The sequence below is a fragment of the Hylaeus anthracinus genome, unplaced genomic scaffold (genome assembly GCF_026225885.1).
Source record: "Hylaeus anthracinus isolate JK02 unplaced genomic scaffold, UHH_iyHylAnth1.0_haploid 4, whole genome shotgun sequence".
NCBI lineage: Eukaryota > Metazoa > Arthropoda > Insecta > Hymenoptera > Colletidae > Hylaeus > Hylaeus anthracinus.
Genome location: NW_026535289.1, coordinates 12,587,591 through 12,607,633, shown reverse-complemented (window position 1 = coordinate 12,607,633; position 20,043 = coordinate 12,587,591). Strand labels below are relative to the sequence as shown.

Genomic DNA, 20,043 nt, shown 5'->3' with positions numbered 1-20,043 from the left:
GGGGCGTCACAGACCGGTATCTCTAGTATACGAATATACCGGTATACAGGGTGCCCTAAAAATGTTGTAACACCTTGAAAGAGGTGATTCAAGAGGTGATTTGAAACAACTTTTTCCTTAGTCTGTATTGTTTGAGGCTTCGTTGAAAAGATATTAATGGAAAACACTGACCAATCAGAGCGCGTTGCCTACGCTTCCGCGGCCGCTCCATCGGCATCCTCGCGCTCTGATTGGTTGGGGCCTTTCTATTAATATCTCCTTAACGAAGCCTCGGACAACATTTTCGCTAAAGAAAAAGTTGTTTCAAATCACCTCCCGAACCACCCCTTTCAAAGATCTCCAACATTTTTGGGATACCCTGTATATACCCCTGACGGGGCGCCAACAGTGATGGACATTCGTGGGATTTTTCCTGATCATGCGCATTGGATCAAGCGTTGCAGTCCTCACTGCTGTATACACTTATTTAGAATTTAGAGTACCATTGGATCCCAGTAAGGAACAAAATATAATGTCCTCTTTTCCTCGATGATTCCTGACGTGGACGGCTGCGGTTCAATATCCATTTTTTTTTAATTTTCCATAATATTACACTTACGAACACTAACACTCTTGTACTTAATTTGTCCGTTAAAAAGGGTAAAAATTGCACAGGCCCCTTAAATGCACCTCCTCTGGCGGTTCGGATACATGTATGGTAGCAGACATGTAGCTGTGACGTCAGCTTACGCATGCGCAGAAAGGAATACCTCGAAGGAAAAATCCCACGAATGTCCATCACTGGTCACCACGATAATCTTGCCCGGGGCGTCAATATTGCTAAAACCGGCCCTGTTTATATGATAACAATTACTGTTCGCGCCACTTGTTTACATGGTGCGAACGTGCCCTAACGTTCACATTAGTTCCATATTCGATCGGTAGGTATTGCTAGCAGTTTTCTTTGATCGTCAACTGACCACGCCGCATCAAAACGTTCCCGCCGCGTGGCCTGTAGTTTGTGGATTTCAGTTGCGGTTTGGTTATAAATCCCGCCATCTCCACAACGAGCGACCAGTTGTAATACTATCGCGTATTTTGTAAGGAACATCAAGGAAAATGTGATAATACTCAAGCATTTTGCGTCGTCTGAATGTTTTGTTCGTTATCGTTTACGCCGGGAAGGTTTCTGATAATTTTATGTCGTGATAATTTCACAGCAACGCGTTGAAAACAAGAAACTATGGCAAACGTATCCGTTGACAAAGACACATTCTTTCGGCGTATGAAGCGTCTTTATGCCGCATGGAAGGTAAGGAATTCTGACAATTTATTTCGTCGTTAACGATACATGTAACTGTTAGGCAATCGGAATAACTGCTTTTTCTGTTGGATAGGATGGAGAAGTTGGTACAGATGACAGTTTCAGTAAAATGGATTGTCTCGTCTCGGCCGTGGGCACAGACGAGGATATCGTTTATAGCAAATCAACGGCGTTGCAAGTAAGCGACGATTTTTCTCTTGTAGCGTACACCAATACTTAAAGTTCCTGTTCTATTGTGTGCTCTGTAGCTAAAAACAGTTACTTAACCTAATTTTTATAATTTCAAAAAGTTGAAATTCGTCAACTTTTACGCCTTGTATGATTAGCTTGTATATTTTCTTAGCATAGCCTATGGAAGAAAGTTGAAACAGTTCTGTAAAGTATAAATTGAGGATTAGACTTCAATTATGTAACTAACAGAAAACTGTTAAGCACCAATAGAATGACAAAGAATTCTAGTAATTCAAAGGGGTTCTCTGTATTTAAAAAACTAAGACTTTGATACTATATTTGTATAGTATTTAATAATCAGCTTAAAAAATGGAACTACTCTAGTGTTTAGAATCAAAGAAATTAATATCGATTTTTATTTCAGACCTGGCTGCTCAGTTATGAACTTACTGATACTATAATGATCTTGGCGGAGGAATCAGTTAACTTTTTGGCTAGCAAGAAAAAAATCGAGTTTTTAAGAAAGCTTGAAAATCAGAAGCCAGAAGAAACCGGAGTACCTCCTGTAAAACTGCTTGTGAGAGACAGAGTATGTGTTCTCTAACGCTTTGCAAAACTTTCTTATTACTTTTTACAATCATTTGTAATTGTTAAATTTGTTTGTTTTGTTTTTTCTAAGAACGACGAAGATAAAGGCAATTTTGCCAAACTCATTGAGATTATGAAGGAGAGTAAAAAGGGTAAAACATTAGGTGTCTTTTCAAAAGAAAATTATCCAGGTGCCTTTATGGATGCATGGAGAGCTGCTCTGAAATCAGAATCTTTTGATACTGTATGTTGAAATTTTTGTAGTATAGCATAATTAAAAATAAGACCATTGTTTTACAATGAATATTGAACATTTTAGGTTGATGTAAGTGCTGCAGCTGCATACGTAATGTGTCCAAAAGAGGATGCTGAAATTCTTACCATAAAGAAGGCGTGTTTAGTGTCCGCGGACGTTTTTACAAAGTACCTTAAGGATCAGATAATGGAAATTATAGATTCCGATAAAGTAAGCGAATTCTGTAATTTCATTTTTTAAATTTCTATTGTCTATGTGCGAAAATTGAATATATTTTATATCTATGTTTATTCAGAAAGTTAAGCATTCAAAGCTCGCGGAAGGTGTTGATGCAGCTATAACTAATAAGAAGTATGTAACCGGCGTTGATGTTACTCAAGTAGACATGTGTTATCCTGCGATAATACAGAGCGGTGGAAACTATTCTTTGAAATTCAGCGTTGTTAGCGATAAGAATACTTTGCATTTTGGTGTCATTGTTTGTTCGCTTGGAGCCCGGTACAAGTCTTATTGTTCTAATATAGTCAGAACATTATTAGTGAATCCCACTAAAACGATCGAGGTAAATATCGTCTGTAATTGTGTAGTACTCTTACATAGGTAGCAACAACATTTATCCTTTGTTTTAGGATAATTATAACTTTCTTTTACAATTAGAAGAGGAGATTCTAAAAAATCTGGTGTCTGGAGTGAAAATAAGCGAAGTGTATGAAGCAGGTGTCAAATATGTAAAAGATGAAAAACCGGAAATGTTGGATCATTTGACCAAAAACTTTGGATTTGCAATGGGTATTGAATTTAGAGAAAGTTCCTTACTTATCGGTCCAAAAACTCACGCGTCAGTTAAAAAGGGCATGGTATTCAACGTTAACGTTGGATTGTCGAATCTCATAAATTCGGAAGCTACAGAAAAAGAAGGGAAAGTCTATGCCCTCTTCGTCGGTGACACCGTCATGGTTAACGAGGTACTACTTTTTATTGTACTCGGGTATTTGAAACTTTTTAAATATACTAATAAATGAAAGTTGTGACGTTGAATATTTCACCTATTTTAGGGACAACCTGCTACAAATTTTACGCCGTCGAAGAAAAAGTTGAAAAATGTCGGAATATTCGTAAAAGATGAAGAGGAGGAAGAGGAAGAAGGAAGTGGAAAGGAAAATGAACCTAAACCGGAACCAATTCTCGGTCGTGGAAAAAGAACAGCGGTAATAGAATCCAAATTAAGAACGGAACACAGTTCGGAGGAGAAAAGAAAACAGCATCAAAAGGAACTTGCGCAACAATTGAACGAAGTCGCAAAGGCTCGATTGGCTCAACAGTCTGGTGGAAAGGAACAAGAAAAAATACGAAAATCAACGGTATCATACAAAAGTCTAAGTCATATGCCTCGAGAACCAGAAGTGAAAGAACTAAAGTTATATGTAGACAAAAAGTACGAGACTGTAATTTTGCCCATTTTTGGTATTCCTGTACCTTTCCACATATCTACGATCAAAAATATTTCTCAGTCCGTCGAAGGAGATTACACGTATCTCAGAATAAATTTCTTTCACCCTGGTGCCACAATGGGACGTAATGAAGGTGGGACTTACCCACAGCCCGATGCCACGTTTGTTAAAGAAGTAACATATCGAAGTACGAACACCAAAGAACCTGGTGAAATTTCAGCACCATCGTCTAATTTAAATACAGCCTTCAGATTGATCAAAGAAGTCCAAAAGAAATTTAAAAATAGGGAAGCAGAAGAAAGGGAAAAGGAAGATCTTGTGAAGCAGGATACTTTAATATTATCGCAAAATAAGGGTAATCCAAAACTGAAAGACTTATACATTCGACCAAATATAGTCTCAAAAAGGATGACAGGAGGTTTAGAGGCTCATGTGAACGGATTTCGTTACACCTCTGTTAGAGGAGACAAAGTTGATATTCTTTACAATAATATTAAGAATGCCTTTTTCCAACCATGCGATGGTGAAATGATAATATTACTTCATTTTCACTTAAAACATGCAATAATGTTTGGTAAAAAGAAACACGTGGATGTACAGTTTTATACAGAAGTTGGTGAGATTACGACAGATTTAGGAAAACATCAACATATGCACGACCGCGACGATCTGGCTGCCGAACAGTCGGAACGAGAACTTAGGCACAAATTGAAAACAGCGTTTAAAAGTTTCTGTGAGAAGGTTGAAAGTATGACCAAGCAAGAAATTGAATTTGATACTCCATTCCGAGAGTTAGGATTCCCTGGGGCTCCATTTAGAAGTACCGTCCTTCTGCAACCCACCAGTGGATGTTTGGTTAATCTCACCGAATGGCCCCCATTTGTTATCACGTTAGAGGATGTTGAACTGGTTCATTTTGAAAGAGTACAATTTCATTTGAAAAATTTTGATATGATCTTTGTCTTTAAAGATTACCATAGAAAAGTTGCGGTACTGAACGCTATTCCTATGAACATGCTGGATCATGTGAAGGAATGGTTGAATTCCTGCGACATTAGATACACGGAAGGTGTACAATCTTTGAATTGGACAAAGATAATGAAGACAATTACAGACGATCCTGTAGGTTTCTTCGATAATGGAGGATGGACCTTCCTGGATCCAGAGAGCGATGCTGAAAATGAGGAAGTGGAAGACGAAGACGAAGAAGTGGATGATGCGTACGAGCCGTCGGACTTCGACAGCGAAGAGGAATCTGATGATGATTCGGAATACTCTGAGGCTTCGGAAGACTCGGACAGCGAAGGAGAGGAATTGGGCAGTTCCGAAGAGTCTGGCAAAGATTGGTCAGATTTGGAACGGGAAGCAGCTGAGGAAGACAAAGAAAGAGCAGACGATCAGTTCCAGGATGATTACAATTCCAGCAAAAAGAAGAAATCTGGTCGGAAGCACTCATCTTCACCGTCAAAGGACAGGCATAATTCAAAGCACAAGAGTTCTTCTAGTAGTAAAGACAAACATAAATCTTCATCCAGCAGTAAAGACAAAAAATCATCGTCGTCGGATAAGCACAGGTAAAGATAATTTTTTAACGCAGTTCAGGTTTTTAAACCATAAGTTTAGAACGATATAATTTTACTGTTAAATTGTGTTGAGACAATGCTCCATTGATTAAAGATCGGATCGATCACGGAGTGGGGGATCACACAAGAAAGTGTCTCCTTCCAAATCGTCCAAACACAGGTGATTAACAGAAATATTTATCCACTTGACCATGTAACATTTGAGTTTCCTTTCTGTTTAGTCCCAAGAAGAGCGACAGACACGACAGGCACGACAAACACAGATCAAGTCATTCTTCTTCGAGCAGTAAGAAACGATCTCGCGATGACAGCTCCGAAAGAAACGATAGAGGATCAAAGAAATCCAGGTATCTATAAATTCGTATCAAAATTTCTACCAAGAGTTTGTCGATTCGTCATCTTTTCTGACGCAAACAATATTTCTTTTGTTATGTTACAGAAAATGAAGAGGATCACCTACGCACTGAAGATAAAGCACACTGGAAAATACAAAAATCATGTTGATTCTATGGAAAGCTTTCTCATTTGTGGTATGCCGATTCAGTTATGAGAACGGTACATTTTCTTGCATTGACTCGTTTAAACCGCCAACAAACGGTTCGATAATGTACTTCCAAGATGTAAATCTTTGGTGGTACAGTGATAATAATGTAATATGTGTGAACTTGTGCACGAATAATTTTTCGTAATCCTATTGTACGAAAAGAATTTCATTGTCGCTTTTAACTTGTACATAACAATCTCTTTTCAACTAAAAAAAATCGATATTAATTATATAATGTAGTTACTAACACGGAACATCTCATTCCATCGTTCGTTTTGATAGTATCCAAATATATTTCTAATAACGATTTAAGTTCTTAAATTAAAGTGTATCAAAGAATCGATCAATGTTCATTCTACAGATAGTACGTGAGACGTGTACTTGTAATACGGTCTCAATGCAAGACAATGCACTAGTGATAACTATCGTACATACGTATACATATAAATTCACTAAGCGAAGAAAGCTGAAACGGATCAAAATCTTTAATAATTATGTTCGCATAGTTTTGAAATTTGTACCTTGGTAAACAAAATAAATACTTTTTAAGTTCTTTATTAGTAATGTATAAACATTGTCACTCATTACAAAACATCTATAAACGAGATACTTGCCATTCGGTATGATTATACGATAAATGACGTTTTCAGGATTTTTTATTTGAAGAGTGTGTCCTACTAAGTGTTTGCATCAGCGCAAAACAAATGAAAACTCATTCAATCTCGAAGTCTTACGTAATTATTTTCCTAATAGATTTAAGGAAAGTGGAGGGGAGCGTCGAGATTGGTTTGCGCGGAGGTGAAAGTAAAACGAAAGTGTAACTTTGCAAAACTTTTCATACCCTTGACTTATTTTCTTGTTCGATATGTTTAGCAACAGAAATGGAATAAATCTTAAAAGTAATTTCGTGTTACGTTTACATTTCTTGGCAATACCATAAGTGTAGCAAATGTCAAAGAAGAATTGTTTCAATAACAACGCGAGTATAAGAGAAGTGAAAGTGTACCTCTGGATAGTGGTTCTGTAGCTTTCTCCACGACATCATTGGCTACATACATAATTCCGGAAGGTGACTTCAGTCAACATTTCACAATTTACGAGTAACATTTCTTTTTTCAACGAAGCTATTACTCTGAATAATGATTGTAACATTCTTTACCTTGGATTAGTAGACTTTGAATAATTTAATTGCAAATGAATTTGATTTTTATTCGTTTATTTATGAAAAGTGTACAAAAATCAAAGTACAGTGTTTAGAAAAAACATCGCGTCACATAAATATTTGTTAGAAAACTTAAGGCTAGGATATTTTTTTACAACGAAACGACGACTATGGGAATGAAGGAAACATGATTCAGTCTAATTCCGACCTATTTGATCGATCTGAGATTGAAGGTTGTTCACAACTTCCGGTGGAACGTGTTCCCCCAAAATTTCGAAAAGATTGATCTTCTGATCGCCTGGAATAGACTCGTATGCAGCCAATTCTATACCCTCCTGTACTTTTTGTATCGTTGCATCCTTTGGAATGAGATACGTGTTCTGTGCCTGTTTTATAGCCTCGTTGCTGAAGATCTGTCCGTCTTTTTGCGGAAACGCTAAGGCAACTCCTACCATCACCAGCGTCGTTAATAATATTATACGGACCTCCATCTGGAAAAATCCAATATTAACTGTTTCGTTATCTTTAAATTTACAATTCAAACGATTTTTTTATAAAATATATTATATATTATCAACAAAAATACAACGAAAATGTATACAAATGTAATACAACAAAAATGTTTCGAAGCGTTGACATTTTATTTTGACAAAAATACCGCGCACATCGAGAATGTTCCCGGGTTTCTCCTTAACGGGAAAGGTTGGAATCTGGAGCAATATTTATCGAGCATTTTATCATGGCGTGAAAGGGATGTTTAATCCGGTCTTGCAACCATACTTCTTTCGCAATGCCGCACGTGTGTGTACCGATCTGGATTTATTGCATTAATTTACCTGAGAAATTCTTCGTACGTGCCTTCGAAAAGAAAGTATCGGGTTCAAATTAAGCTCATCGAGATTTGAATTGTGGCAAATTTACCATAATGTCTAATCGAGTGGTGGGGTATTTGCACTCGTGTACATTGAAAACAGGACTCTAATGTACTTAGTGTATGTTTGTTCGCCTCACCACTGGGTAGTATGGTAAATTCGTTATACAGAGTGTTCCAAAAATGTTGTAACACCTTGAAAAGGGTGGTTCGGGAGGTGATTTGAAACAACTTTTTCCTTAGCGAGAATGTTGTACGAGGCTTCGTTGAGGAGATATTAAGCGAAAACCTCGACCAATCAAAGCGCGAGTATGCCGGTTGAGCGTAGGCTACGCGTTAGGCGGCCGCTCCAACGGTATACGCGCGCTTTGATTGGTCAGTGTTTTCCGTTAATATCTCCATAACGAAACCTCGGACAACATTTTCGCTAAGGAAAAAGTTGCTTCAAATCACCCCCCGAATCACCCCTTTCAAGGTGTTACAACATTTTTGAGACACCCTGTACTTCCATTCTCGATGAGCTTAGCTTGGACACCTCTGATGCAACAAGTGGCTCATCACTGGTAAGGAACACGTTCACTAACTTATACCGACAGAGTATTGCGTTGTATACCACTCGAGTGTACTCGAACTCACGTGTGCACAATTACCACCCTAAGTTCAACGTCTTTATCAATGGCAAATGTAAGCATAAATAAATAGTAGGGCTGTGGAAGCATTATAACATTAAACAAAAATTCTCATAGCAGCGAGGTAGAATGGTTAGGATGTTTAGCAAATATTTTGTGAATGGTACTCACGTCAAGAGCGTCGTTTCACAATCAGGTCGGTGCTGAGCGAGACTAAGCGCGGCGCAAGCAGAAGCGGGTTTTATACTCGTGATGGCTATGGAGACGAGCGAGCAGCCCACCACTCTCGTCCAACCACCGAGGATCCACCTTCCAATTTGTTTAAAGTTACAGGAAGAAGACGCTTGTCAATCGCTATACTTTCGTTCGCCACATGAACTGTTGTTCGCTGTTGTTCCTCAGAAGGGGAGGGTCGAAAGCGGCGGAAACCGATTTCCAAAAAGGACTGTGATTATTACGGTATCAATAATAGTTTCTTTTTCTTTTAAAGGAATTGCTGTAATGTAAGATGTACATATGTATGAAATGTAGAACACGAAAATAGTTTTTGGAATATATAAGAACATGCAACGGTGATACTGTTAGGTCGATACTTTAAATTCAATAAAAGCTTCGAACGACGCGATTCTTTTAGGCGTTTCTCTTTGCGCTATTAAAATACCATCGCACGACCCGTCGTGAATATTAGTGACCCATTGACCAATATGTAACGATGGTCACCAGTCTTACCAGTGTGCCATGATCCAGGTTTCACTTTTACTATTGTTCCTTTGATAGAGAAAAAAGAGATAGCGACGAAGTACATTTTATTATATTTTAATACACTGTAATAAAATAGTATATGAGGATGTATATACTATATAATTTGTATTGTCTACTCTGATTCTGAGGGATTATAAATTGGTTTGGTAACAGTAGCGCCATCGGTGGGAAAACGACCAAGTTTGTTGTGTAAGTAGTTCTCAGTGTTGCCACTAGATGGCGCGACTAATTAAAGGGTCAATAATTATTGCTGCATTTATATATGAACAAGCAAATAAATGTTTAAATAATATATTTAATTGATATATTGTAGTGTCATACAGCAAAGAATCGTATTAACTGTGGATTTATGAAAAATAAACAATAATTAATTAAAAGCTATCGGTGGCGCCATCTAGCAGCAGCAGTGGAAACTATTTTCACTACAAACTTGGGCGTTTTACCACCGATGGCGCCACTGGTATCAAGACCAGTATAGCTTTCCCGCTCGCAGAGAGGCTTAGCAAGTACCGAGTTATGAATTTTGAAAGAGGAATGCAAAGGAACGATGCAAAATTTGAATCATTGAATAAGAAACTACGTAGATGGCTATTTTTACGATTATAATTGTATTGTAAGAACGATAAAATTTGCAAGCTGTTCCTTAAATTAAGTTTCGTATATATAAAAATATTTGTACAAATATCATCCGATGTATCGACGTAGAGCGTTGTTTCGATTCCCTTCCATAATGTTGATCATCCAGACGATGATGGAGTTCGGCGATAATCGATAGATCAATTTAATTATTCCGATCAGAATGGAATGATGCAAGAAACCAGTCGTCACGTTTTCTTTGCCTATCGTTTTTATCGCGCTTTGAACGTATTTCTCCGGTGTCGGGACAATCCAGCCTGGCCTCGGTGAATCCGTCGTGTGGTTCGTGACGGTTCCAGGTAGCAAGCATTGCACGATTATTCCATGTCTCGCGTACTCGATCTGCAAATCTCTGGTAAACTTGACGACGTACGCTTTCGTAGCTGCGAATACGGTCAAAAGGGGACTCGGTAAAACGGCCACCATCGAAGCAACGTTCACGATCACTCCTTTCCCTCTGACGACCATTTGTGGCAATAAGATACGACACATATTAGTGACGACAACGACGTTACAATGTACGATACTCATATAGATCTTCTCCTTATGCGGTAAATCGAGAAAGTACTCTGGATGCGGATAAGACATCCCGAGATTGTTTATCAATACACCGATTTCCAAACCGAACATCTCTTTTTCGATCACCTTGTACGTCTCCAAACCCTCGGACAGATCTAATTTGATAACTTTCGTCTTCACATTGTACATCACCTCAATGTTACTCGCGATAGCCTTTAAATTCTCCGTGTCAGGGCTGACGAGGATCACGTTTAATCCTATCCGAGCGAGTGCCTCGGCGTAAGCTCTTCCTATACCATGGGAACATCCCGTGATAACAGCCCACTTACCCATCGAGTACAAATCGACGGACGACGCCGTAAAAAAGTTCCTGTACATTTTGTATATTATGTTTCGGGAAAATTTGTATCCCCAGTATATGATCGCCGCATAACCTATTTTCTCGACCAACATAATTTCTAACAGTCCAAATTTTCGATGTTACTTCAGTACATGTCAAATGGATAACGTATCGAACGATAAGTCAGTCGGCCTCGCTTATCATCTCGCATAATACGTTGCTTCGATCGGGAAAATCGTGGAAAGGAATTCTTTGTGTATATCACACCTACGACACTCGAAGGGCCGACATACTTCGTGAACGTAAAAACAGTCGAATGAAAATCGAGAACCCCTCTAGAAATGTTTTGCCGCGCTTTGTTTCGCCAGAAGCTAGAAGATAGTCTTTTACAGGATAAACATCAATTAAAGATATCAGATGTAAGCCTTGTTCGTTGTTGCATTACTTACATCCGGAAGCCTTGGTGCGAACCAATTTCTTTATATCTAACGATAAGACGAGATATCAAAACCAGAAGAATAGAATCAGAGTTGGTCTAAAATAATCTATGAAAACAATCATAATGCAGAGAGCGAAATACAAGGGCTACCTAATTTAGATTATTTTTAAATCAGCCTACCGAATACACGCACGCTGGTAACACTTGCAAGTATGCAAGTTCAACGTCAAAAAAATGCAACAAGCGTCACGAGGAATGCAACTCGTTAATCAGCTCTTATCGATTATCAGATATCATTAGTCCAATTCCGGTTGCAATCGACTGCTGCGTTGCGAATCTTATTCAAGTTTATCTCTTGTTGAGAAAAAAAGAAATTAAAAATAGGCTTTGTTGCTTGTCCTTAACTAGTCAGCAAGCATCCGGTTGCATGCTTTCAATCTGTACACATATCTTCGTTACTCCATGTGTCTGTTAACAATTTTGTGACTCATTGAAGATGCATGAAACAGCTGATACCCCTACGATTGATATCGAAATCGTTATGTTTTTTTTTTATTATCGTTTACGCGACTACTGGCTCGATGATAAGCTGATAGACCACGCATTCGTTGTTTTTGACCGATATACAGTCTGTATACATCTATTGTCCTTGTACAGTTCCCTTTAGTCGAGCGTCATTTGCGGTTTCGTTAAACCGCGTCGGGACTCTCTTCGGAAATATAGAACACGATAAACGTTATCGTTGTTGTTTCGCCGGATTCGGTGTTAACAGTGCCTCCGAAAACACGTAACGAGCAGTTGGCTTCGTGGCGAGATTTTTCATTCATCATCCCCTGAAAACTCGAGTAGGTAATAGTGCGTGATCGAGCTTCCGTGTTTACGATAACGGCAAGTTCAAACTCGGAACGAAACCATCGATCACCGATGCGGCCAGTGTTTTATCAATACTCGGTGGGAAATCGAAAACGGTTCTTCTCTCGAATCAATTTTTATTTTTTGGAAATCGATTATTCCAAAAACTGTGTAAATCGGGAATGTGATATGTTTTAAAAGTCTACGCATTTAATTTTGTCCCGCTACGAATGAATTTCGGTCTAGTACTCCTGTGCGTCGTCATTGATTGAGATTTAATTTCTAGCTTTTGTTTTGGATACTTGCGAGCCTCGCGTAACGCGCGAGGTTCGGTGATCGAATAAAAGAAACGATAAAATCGAAAATGGAGACCATGGATGAGAAAGAAACACCTACCAAACTCGATGCGGTCGAGGAAATAGTGGTGAAGGATTCCGTGCTGTCTGTTGACACCACGGACAAAAGATCGCAACAATATAAACAAAACACTTATGCAGCGAAGAAAACCGTGGCGCAAGGTATGATGGACGTAGCTCTAATCACCGCAAACGCGAACCAATTGCGATATCTAATCGAGTACCAACGGAATAGCCCCACTTTCTTCATCATTTTAAGCTTAATTATCATCAGCCTGTTGCTTCAGGTAAGAAAGAGCACCCGGTAGATATCGGACATAAAAATTGGTATTAGATATCTACATCGTCTTTACGTTGCAAATAAATAACTGTTATTCTGGTTTATATTTGTTTCAGATCGCTGTGGGCGTCAGTTTAATATTCAAGGGTCGTTTCGACATAAAAGGACAGTCCAAGTCTGTGACCGCGCGGAAGATCAACAATTACGTCGTAGTCGGAGTTTTTCTCATAACAATTATAAACGTTTTTATAGCCGCGTTCAGTATATCCGTTCCATCCACAGCGGTAGAGGTTGTTTCAAGATCAGATTAGAATAGACAAGAGAGATCAGAATAACCTATGAATAATCTTTTGTATTGTCTTTCTAACGATCCAAGCTCTCTTTTCGTAGAATTATATTTTTTTTATTTCGTCTGGAACGAAAACGATAAGATATGCGAAACTGTCCGTATTGGGTAGATCTATGTTTTTTAAATGTACGAGATTGTAACACAAGTAGCAGTAAATTATCTATTTATATTTTTTTATATATATATATTTCTATTTCTATTCTATTTTGTATTAAAATGTAATTCTATTTTCTATATACAGATATGTTTTGTGCAATGGCAGTCGAATGAGAATACAAATAATAAAGAAATAAATTATTTATGCGATCAGTATTTGGTATTTCTTTTATCACGTGAGAAAATTCAACACTGTTCTTATTTTTTAATGAGCAGAACCTACTGATCACGCTAGTTTTACATTTGTTTAATTAATACATGGCGCGACATACTTTGGATTAACTTAATCGCTTTATCTATCTATTATGTATATTTTTTTCTCTCAAATAATAATATTACAACTTTCGTTCCTTGAATTTTTTAATTTCTAAGCAGATTCGATAATTTTCGTTAATCGAATGATATTATATAAATGCGAGGAATTACAATTTACACGAAGACGTTGCTATCTTCGAGATTTGGAAAGTTTAGTCCTTTATTAGAATAGAACGATTACTTTAAATGTAATCTTTATTACTCTAGTCCCACTTCCATTGTCTTTTACAAAATATTCGAGTTTCCCTTTACGCGAAACGATTGTTTGATCGAATGCAGGTTCGAATACAGAAGACTCCCATTTTATTATTCGTCGGATTTTGATATGTTCCTTTGTGTGTTTGATTATTACGCATCGAGGTAAACTAAGAAATCTCAATTTTTTTCCCCATTTTTGCTCTTAGTCGCAAGTTCCACGCCTATATATTTTATTTCATTTTTATTCATAGCAAAAATATTTAGTCCGATCGATTTGGTTACTTAATCTAATCCTCGTTATATATATATACATAAAAGCAGACCGTTTAATAAATAATACAAACATTGTTTCAACGCATATTTAACGTTTTCTTCAGAACTATATATACACACATATAACAAATCTAGGTTTCTCCTTCGTCTATGAAATCTCTATTTCTATAGGAGTGCCATTCTTGTTCTTGTAGTAACAAAAAGGAAACATCTATTTTGCATTAGTTAATAAGATTTGCGCTATAAATGATCTGTTATATAAAGTCTATCTTAGGTAATATAAAGAAAATAATATGGTAAAAGGAAGTTGCGTATTGAAGTAAATTACTTTTTTTTTTATGATGAGTGTTTTTTTTATAGCTTTTCATATTTGGCAGTCACAATACAAATCGAATTTGATTTGTAACGTGTTCTACGTTATACATTCGAAAGAAGACGAATATGTATTTCAGGAAATTGGACCAAAGAGTATGCGTCCGTTATAATTCTTTCTCTTTCTTAAATGCAACAATATTTCTAATGCGTTTAATTATCGTATAATTTCGTTATCCCCTCAAGTCACATTCTAATACATTAGTTCATCTATAACAAGTCTTTGTTAAAACATTTGTCGCTACTTTCTCTTTACTATAGTTAACAGTTACAGCTTCCCTCCTTGATTACGCTCACGATACACGCTCCTAAAAATCAAGACAGCCGAACGAATCCTGCAGTGTATGATTTAGATCATTCGTACCCAAGATTTAGCTCGAACGGTATTTACTTTAAACAAATATCGTGTAATAGTATATAACAGAATACAATAATTAATAATTAACATGTTCGTTTTTCTTTTTTTTTTTTCTGTTTCTGGTGTGACTAGGATTTCTCCATAGCGGCATAACTTTTATCTTGTGCCTCGTCATACTTCCCACAGACAATTTTTCAGTTTGCGCTTCACTTCCGCAGGCTCGACACCATTATCACACACGTGAAAATATACAGTCCTTACTTCATCGTTAAACGTACCTTATACATATTTTAGTAGGATACTTAAGAATCATTCAATTCAAAGATGAAGTATCGTGATTATGTGTAACGAACATATAATGATTCACCCTATGTTGCGTATTTTTTCTTGCATATGTGAAGAGAACATCGACAAAAATCGTACAATTCATACAATAAATTGTAACAGAGAGGAAGATATTAGAGTTAAAAAAGAGATATCAAAGATGCGTCATACTTCTAATTCATCGAGTCGGTTAATGGATTTCAAAAACACTCCGGGAACATAGTTTCCATTCATTCGATATCCCTACCCTGGCTTTATAAGCGACTAGATACAAAGCCGTAATTTAGATATCCCAAAAGTGATTTTCATACCAATAAACGAAACAATGAATCATACTTAAACGGGAATTCCACAGAATAAAAATTTCATATATCGATAAGTTTAAGTATAAATTGTATACTTTGTAAAGGTCGATTTCTGGTTTTGTGTATTACACCATTATAAAATAAGATTAAAAAAAAAAGAGGAGGCATGCGAGTCGATTTTGATTTCTTAATCCAATAAATCTTATAATTGATGACAGTTTGATTTCTAATGTCGACCTGTAGGGTAGCACGTGTGATACATTACGTACATGTCTCTGAAGATGTTAAGTATAGTTTTTATGAATTAAAATTGTTTCGATGTACTTTTTATATATAGATCATTATCGAAATTATTGCAGTTTCACAGAGTATTCACCTGGAAAGAAATCTAATAATATTTGTAATACTTCTTTTTTTTCATATCTATTACGACTGACAGAACTATTCCAATTAATTTGGAAATGCATACGTTTACATTTGTTCTATCGTTAAAAATGCTGTCCGCACTAACGCCATTGCTAACTTAACATTATACGTGTACTTTGAGTCGCACGTACTGGGCAGGGCAAACTAGGGCAAAGGATGTAGAAATATTGCGTAACGAAAGGACTGTGCTGAATAAACTTATGTAAAATTTATAATACTGTTAACTGTAGTATACAAATATACTATTTGTAACATAACAGCATTCTTTGCTATATTTCTTGCGACGTTCACTTGCGACAGTATGTATAAATACCATTACTTTCTAATACTTGTTTTATTTGTCAAATATCGGGTTTCGCAATTGAGCAAATAAATATAGTAATTAGAATAATAGCTTGGTCGCATGGAATTATTAACAGTAATTTTAGTCTTAGAACAAGCTTTGTATATTTATGTATGTCTACGGCTATCGTCGATCAAAGTTTATTCCAAGGACAAAATGGTTGTTAATAACGAACAAATAAATAATACCACATTAAAAACTGACTTTCGCATATCTATTGTGCTTCGTAGCATCGCATTTACTTTATGCAAGTCGCTTCCTTTGATAAATGTACGTTGTGATTTCTCCGAGACGATATTAAAACCTTCATTCTGCCCTTACCTGCCCTATCCACGTGATTGTGCCTTACTTTCTGATAACACATTTAACTGATTCCGTTTTTTCGGAACATTTATATATGATTTTCATTCTTCTTTGGATATCAAATTCAAAATCGTTACATTATACATTTACAGTAGCTAATCTGTTTAAATGTTTATCAATAGCAGATTTATCACAGTGGTATATTATTGTATTCCTCGGGTTGTATATTTCATCTGAAATAGTATTTCATATTTTCATCAATATGATGACATTGGTTTTCGCGTACTGTATCGTTTCCAAATTTATACATGTACAAATTTTCTAAACACCCGTACGAAACTGACCTGAATTAATCGTCCCACTCATCATCATCACTGGTTTCACTAGTCGATTTATCACTTTCACTATGGATTGCACTTGATCGCTCCGCAAGAGCCCTTGACAAAGCACTAGCTAATCCTCCTTGAAATACTGGAGTTGTCTTAGGTTTTGCTTCGTTCGAAACAGGCCTCAATTCAACTCCTTGACGAATTTGTTCCAATAAAGCATTTCTAGAATCCCCTTGTACAGGAGGTTCTTTTTGTTTAATTTCAGATTTATCGACTTTCTAAAAAAAAAAAAGAAGCAATTAAAGTTTGAGTACAATTTACGAAAATAAGTTATATAAATAAAAAATGTTACAACTCCAATACTTACTTTAAGCGTAGTGCCACTTCTGATGGATTCCATAAGCATTGATCTGGGATCAACATTTTCTTCGTTATTATTATTACTAGTATTATTATTATTATTATTATTATTCGTAGCACTTGTATTGAGAGTTCCTTCATCCGTGTTTACTAAATTAGGCAATGGCGGCGGAGGTGGAACAGGTGCCATAGAATTAGTCCTGGAAGGTGGAGCTGGAGCTGGCGGAGGTGGCGGCGGAGGTGGCGGCAATGACGGAGCAGTGGTTAAAGAAGGTGGCGGTGGTCGTAATGGTAATGATTTATGCACCCGTGGAGCATTAGCTGGTGCGCTCGGTGGTGTTGAAGGTGCATTAAATCGATTTGGAGGTAGTGGCGGAGCGCTTCTCGATTGATGCTATAAAAAATTGACTGGTTAAAATTTTGTATATGTATCATATACCATATAAGATTATAAAAAAAGTACGAACAGGTATTGTTCGCGCAGGAACTGGAGGAGGGTATTCCTGTCGTTGAGGTGCTACTGGAGGAGCTTGTTGCTGTGGTTGTTGCTGTGCGCTAGATTTTGGAATAGACGATGAAATATCTTCTCGGATAGCATTCATGCCTCCATTCTTTTCAATGAAATCATAAATAAAATTGCGCGTTTCCTGATTACTAAATTGGTGTTCCGATACACCAACTTTATCCAGAAAAATCTTCAAGTGTGGATCTTCTGGTTCGTATTCGAATCCTGAGTCATTCCATCCCAAGTGCGATACATGTCTGAAAATGAAAGAAAATATCTTTGTCAGCTATAACTAAAATATTGAAATTACCTTAAATTCATAAATTGCCAACCTAAAATTTGATGGTGGACCTATATCATCTTTTGTTAATTTTCGTTTAGCTTTCTCTCGTTTTTTCTTCTTAGATTTATACATAGAACTACTCGAAGCACTTCTATTAACGCCAACTGTAGTGGGAGTTCCATTTAATAAATTAGAAGTTGACCCTGTGCTAAATGCAACCGACGACGCGTTGCTTTGATTTCTCCATGGCAATGTTGCACCATGTTGAGACTCTACTTCCATTTTAGACCGTCTTTGCTGTCTTCTTTGACGTTTAGCATTCAGTTTATCAAGAAGAATATTTCTAAAAACAAATCACGTTTACTTAATATTTTTACACCTTCTTTATTGTTATAAAACTCTTCTTAAGATCAATGAAATCTTTGACTCAACTTACCTTAACGTAACAGCATCTGTTTCACTTGCAAAATTGAAAGCAGCCATACAATCTTCAGCTTCAAATGTATGGAAGTACATTAATGGTGCTTTATAATCCATTGCATTATAAACTTCATGTTCCCATAACATTGCTTTCCTTTGCAGACAATATAACCGAAGGAAGAAACTACGCCTAGGATTATCCCTTATTAATGTTATAATACCTGTAGTTTTCTTTATCCATTCTTTATGCAAAGGTGGTTCCGTTAAATATAATTGAATAATTCCAGCTGCTAAACACTGCAATAAACAGTAAAAATATCATACCATTACTACTAAATTCTCCTATATTCATTGCTCTAATCTCAATTAACTATAAGCAATTGATACATAAATACATAAGCTTAGTATACTTAAATTAAAACTGTAAAGAGATATAAATATTTATTTATAGTTCAGCAAATATGTTGACAAAATTTTTTAAAAAAACATATCATGATCACTTAGTGGAAAATTCCTGTACAGTTATGAATCTTCTGATGTCATTCAATTTATGACTAATATGTAATTTTAAAAAGCATGATACTATTTGTGAAGTAATTTTACATGCAAAGAATGATAATCATCATGAAATTTATACAGAATATGTACATAAATTTATAGAGGATCTGTTATATGTTTCATTATATGATCCATCATACTTTCAAATACTTGCATGTCCTCCAAAAATGCAAAGTAAAGATTTGTAATTATGTTTGAGAAAAAGAACTTGTACATTGATAAATGTGTGTCGTTAACGTATCCACGTTAAACGATTAATTCGATAGTTTTTGTAATACGAATCCATCTTTACAACATTAAATGTGTCGCTCGGAAAACATATTATACATCGTGTAATTCTTATTCGAACATCGTATTAATTGTAAATGAAACAGAGCAAAGCTTAGCCGTTACGTTCGTAATGCCAAAGGTATTTGCAAATAACGTCAAGACTGAAATGACAGCACGTATTCGTCTATATCTGTCGATTGACAAGATTTAGGTCAGAATTCGTACACGTAAATGACAGTTTTAATAATTGTGGGTGAAAATTTTTGGCAGAAATAATTCTCACCTGGCACCGATTCCCTATTAATTGGAAGACTTGTTCGTTTTCTTCCGGTTTCAAAAGTGTAGAGCCTCTGTGTTTGTCCATGGTGCCCGACTTCATTTTTAAACAAGGTTAGGATTTTCGCACTATCACACCACCGTGGTATTTTTCGCTATACTCTCTCTCGATCGATAGATTCTCTTTCATAATTTAACATTAACGTGTCCCGTTTTCGTGCATTCTTACATGTCGAACGTTCACATCGACCGTGAAAGCCACAGGATAAAACGAGCCGAACACCACCCACCGAAGCTATCTCCGATATTATCTTCACAGGAAACTCTACCAGTCAGTGATGACATTTTCATCTATCCGGTTCAATGTTCCGCGTTTCCTCATTCGATATCTTTTCGCTCGTAAGGGGGTATTCTCATTGAAATCTAAAAAAAGATGTTCCTCGAGAAGTTTTTGGCCGAGAAATTATAAACAAAAATAGCTACAGATTTTTTAATACAAAACAATGATGTATATTTTCTCACGTATCGCACGAATGCTTTGAAATCGACAATATTCAAGAATATCCATGCTTTATCTA

General features: G+C 36.6%; 5 protein-coding genes across 7 annotated transcripts; 2 read left to right on the top strand and 3 right to left on the bottom strand.

Annotated features, from left to right (window-relative positions):
- The first annotated feature begins 964 nt into the window (after positions 1 to 964).
- Positions 965 to 6,799, top strand: LOC128894633 (FACT complex subunit spt16). Of its 2 annotated transcripts, XM_054156491.1 has the most exons (11): positions 965 to 1,291; positions 1,377 to 1,481; positions 1,899 to 2,063; positions 2,154 to 2,306; positions 2,382 to 2,528; positions 2,614 to 2,880; positions 2,948 to 3,283; positions 3,374 to 5,343; positions 5,447 to 5,512; positions 5,574 to 5,699; positions 5,792 to 6,799. In XM_054156491.1, the coding sequence occupies exons 1-11, from the start codon at positions 1,223 to 1,225 to the stop codon at positions 5,796 to 5,798; spliced, it is 3,411 nt and encodes a 1,136-aa protein (XP_054012466.1). In that variant the 5' UTR covers positions 965 to 1,222; the 3' UTR covers positions 5,799 to 6,799. The 2 variants fall into 2 exon arrangements, with proteins under 2 accessions (XP_054012466.1, XP_054012467.1); XM_054156492.1 differs by lacking the exon at positions 5,447 to 5,512 and having other exon boundaries at positions 966 to 1,291.
- A 303-nt stretch (positions 6,800 to 7,102) lies between these two features.
- On the bottom strand, positions 7,103 to 9,507 carry LOC128894689 (uncharacterized). Its single transcript, XM_054156606.1, has 3 exons — positions 9,288 to 9,507; positions 8,730 to 9,054; positions 7,103 to 7,549 (listed from the first exon to the last, which is right to left on the bottom strand). The coding sequence occupies exon 3, from the start codon at positions 7,547 to 7,549 to the stop codon at positions 7,256 to 7,258; it is 294 nt and encodes a 97-aa protein (XP_054012581.1). The 5' UTR covers positions 8,730 to 9,054; positions 9,288 to 9,507; the 3' UTR covers positions 7,103 to 7,255.
- A 406-nt stretch (positions 9,508 to 9,913) lies between these two features.
- LOC128894672 (very-long-chain 3-oxoacyl-CoA reductase-like) lies at positions 9,914 to 11,330 on the bottom strand. Its single transcript, XM_054156579.1, has 2 exons — positions 11,265 to 11,330; positions 9,914 to 11,186 (listed from the first exon to the last, which is right to left on the bottom strand). Exon 2 carries the CDS (start codon positions 10,926 to 10,928, stop codon positions 10,005 to 10,007), a length of 924 nt encoding a protein of 307 aa, XP_054012554.1. The 5' UTR covers positions 10,929 to 11,186; positions 11,265 to 11,330; the 3' UTR covers positions 9,914 to 10,004.
- A 478-nt stretch (positions 11,331 to 11,808) lies between these two features.
- Positions 11,809 to 13,403, top strand: LOC128894686 (ninjurin-A-like). 2 transcript variants are annotated; one of them, XM_054156603.1, is made up of 3 exons: positions 11,809 to 12,103; positions 12,393 to 12,749; positions 12,859 to 13,403. In XM_054156603.1, the coding sequence occupies exons 2-3, from the start codon at positions 12,471 to 12,473 to the stop codon at positions 13,051 to 13,053; spliced, it is 474 nt and encodes a 157-aa protein (XP_054012578.1). In that variant the 5' UTR covers positions 11,809 to 12,103; positions 12,393 to 12,470; the 3' UTR covers positions 13,054 to 13,403. The 2 variants fall into 2 exon arrangements, with proteins under 2 accessions (XP_054012578.1, XP_054012577.1); XM_054156602.1 differs by having other exon boundaries at positions 11,814 to 12,099.
- A 702-nt stretch (positions 13,404 to 14,105) lies between these two features.
- LOC128894651 (actin nucleation-promoting factor WASL) lies at positions 14,106 to 19,811 on the bottom strand. The gene is made up of 7 exons (XM_054156535.1): positions 19,473 to 19,811; positions 18,378 to 18,658; positions 17,991 to 18,284; positions 17,621 to 17,915; positions 17,161 to 17,547; positions 16,809 to 17,071; positions 14,106 to 16,697 (listed from the first exon to the last, which is right to left on the bottom strand). Exons 1-6 carry the CDS (start codon positions 19,566 to 19,568, stop codon positions 16,814 to 16,816), a joined length of 1,611 nt encoding a protein of 536 aa, XP_054012510.1. The 5' UTR covers positions 19,569 to 19,811; the 3' UTR covers positions 14,106 to 16,697; positions 16,809 to 16,813.
- Between the last annotated feature and the right edge of the window lie 232 nt (positions 19,812 to 20,043).

What these genes read in the sequence shown, in the direction of transcription:
- LOC128894689 (XM_054156606.1), bottom strand. Translation starts at nt 7,549, where the DNA reads ATGGAGGTCCGTATAATATTATTAACGACGCTGGTGATGGTAGGAGTT.
- LOC128894651 (XM_054156535.1), bottom strand. Translation starts at nt 19,568, where the DNA reads ATGAAGTCGGGCACCATGGACAAACACAGAGGCTCTACACTTTTGAAA. An exon ending in TAATAGGGAATCGGTGCCAG is followed by an intron (nt 18,659 to 19,472) that starts GTGAGAATTATT and finishes TGTTTATTGCAG; the next exon opens with TGTTTAGCAGCTGGAATTAT. An exon ending in ACAGATGCTGTTACGTTAAG is followed by an intron (nt 18,285 to 18,377) that starts GTAAGTTGAGTC and finishes ATTTGTTTTTAG; the next exon opens with AAATATTCTTCTTGATAAAC.
- LOC128894672 (XM_054156579.1), bottom strand. Translation starts at nt 10,928, where the DNA reads ATGTTGGTCGAGAAAATAGGTTATGCGGCGATCATATACTGGGGATAC.
- LOC128894686 (XM_054156603.1), top strand. Translation starts at nt 12,471, where the DNA reads ATGGAGACCATGGATGAGAAAGAAACACCTACCAAACTCGATGCGGTC. An exon ending in TCATCAGCCTGTTGCTTCAG is followed by an intron (nt 12,750 to 12,858) that starts GTAAGAAAGAGC and finishes TATTTGTTTCAG; the next exon opens with ATCGCTGTGGGCGTCAGTTT.
- LOC128894633 (XM_054156491.1), top strand. Translation starts at nt 1,223, where the DNA reads ATGGCAAACGTATCCGTTGACAAAGACACATTCTTTCGGCGTATGAAG. An exon ending in GCAAATCAACGGCGTTGCAA is followed by an intron (nt 1,482 to 1,898) that starts GTAAGCGACGAT and finishes TTTTTATTTCAG; the next exon opens with ACCTGGCTGCTCAGTTATGA. An exon ending in ATCCCACTAAAACGATCGAG is followed by an intron (nt 2,881 to 2,947) that starts GTAAATATCGTC and finishes CCTTTGTTTTAG; the next exon opens with GATAATTATAACTTTCTTTT.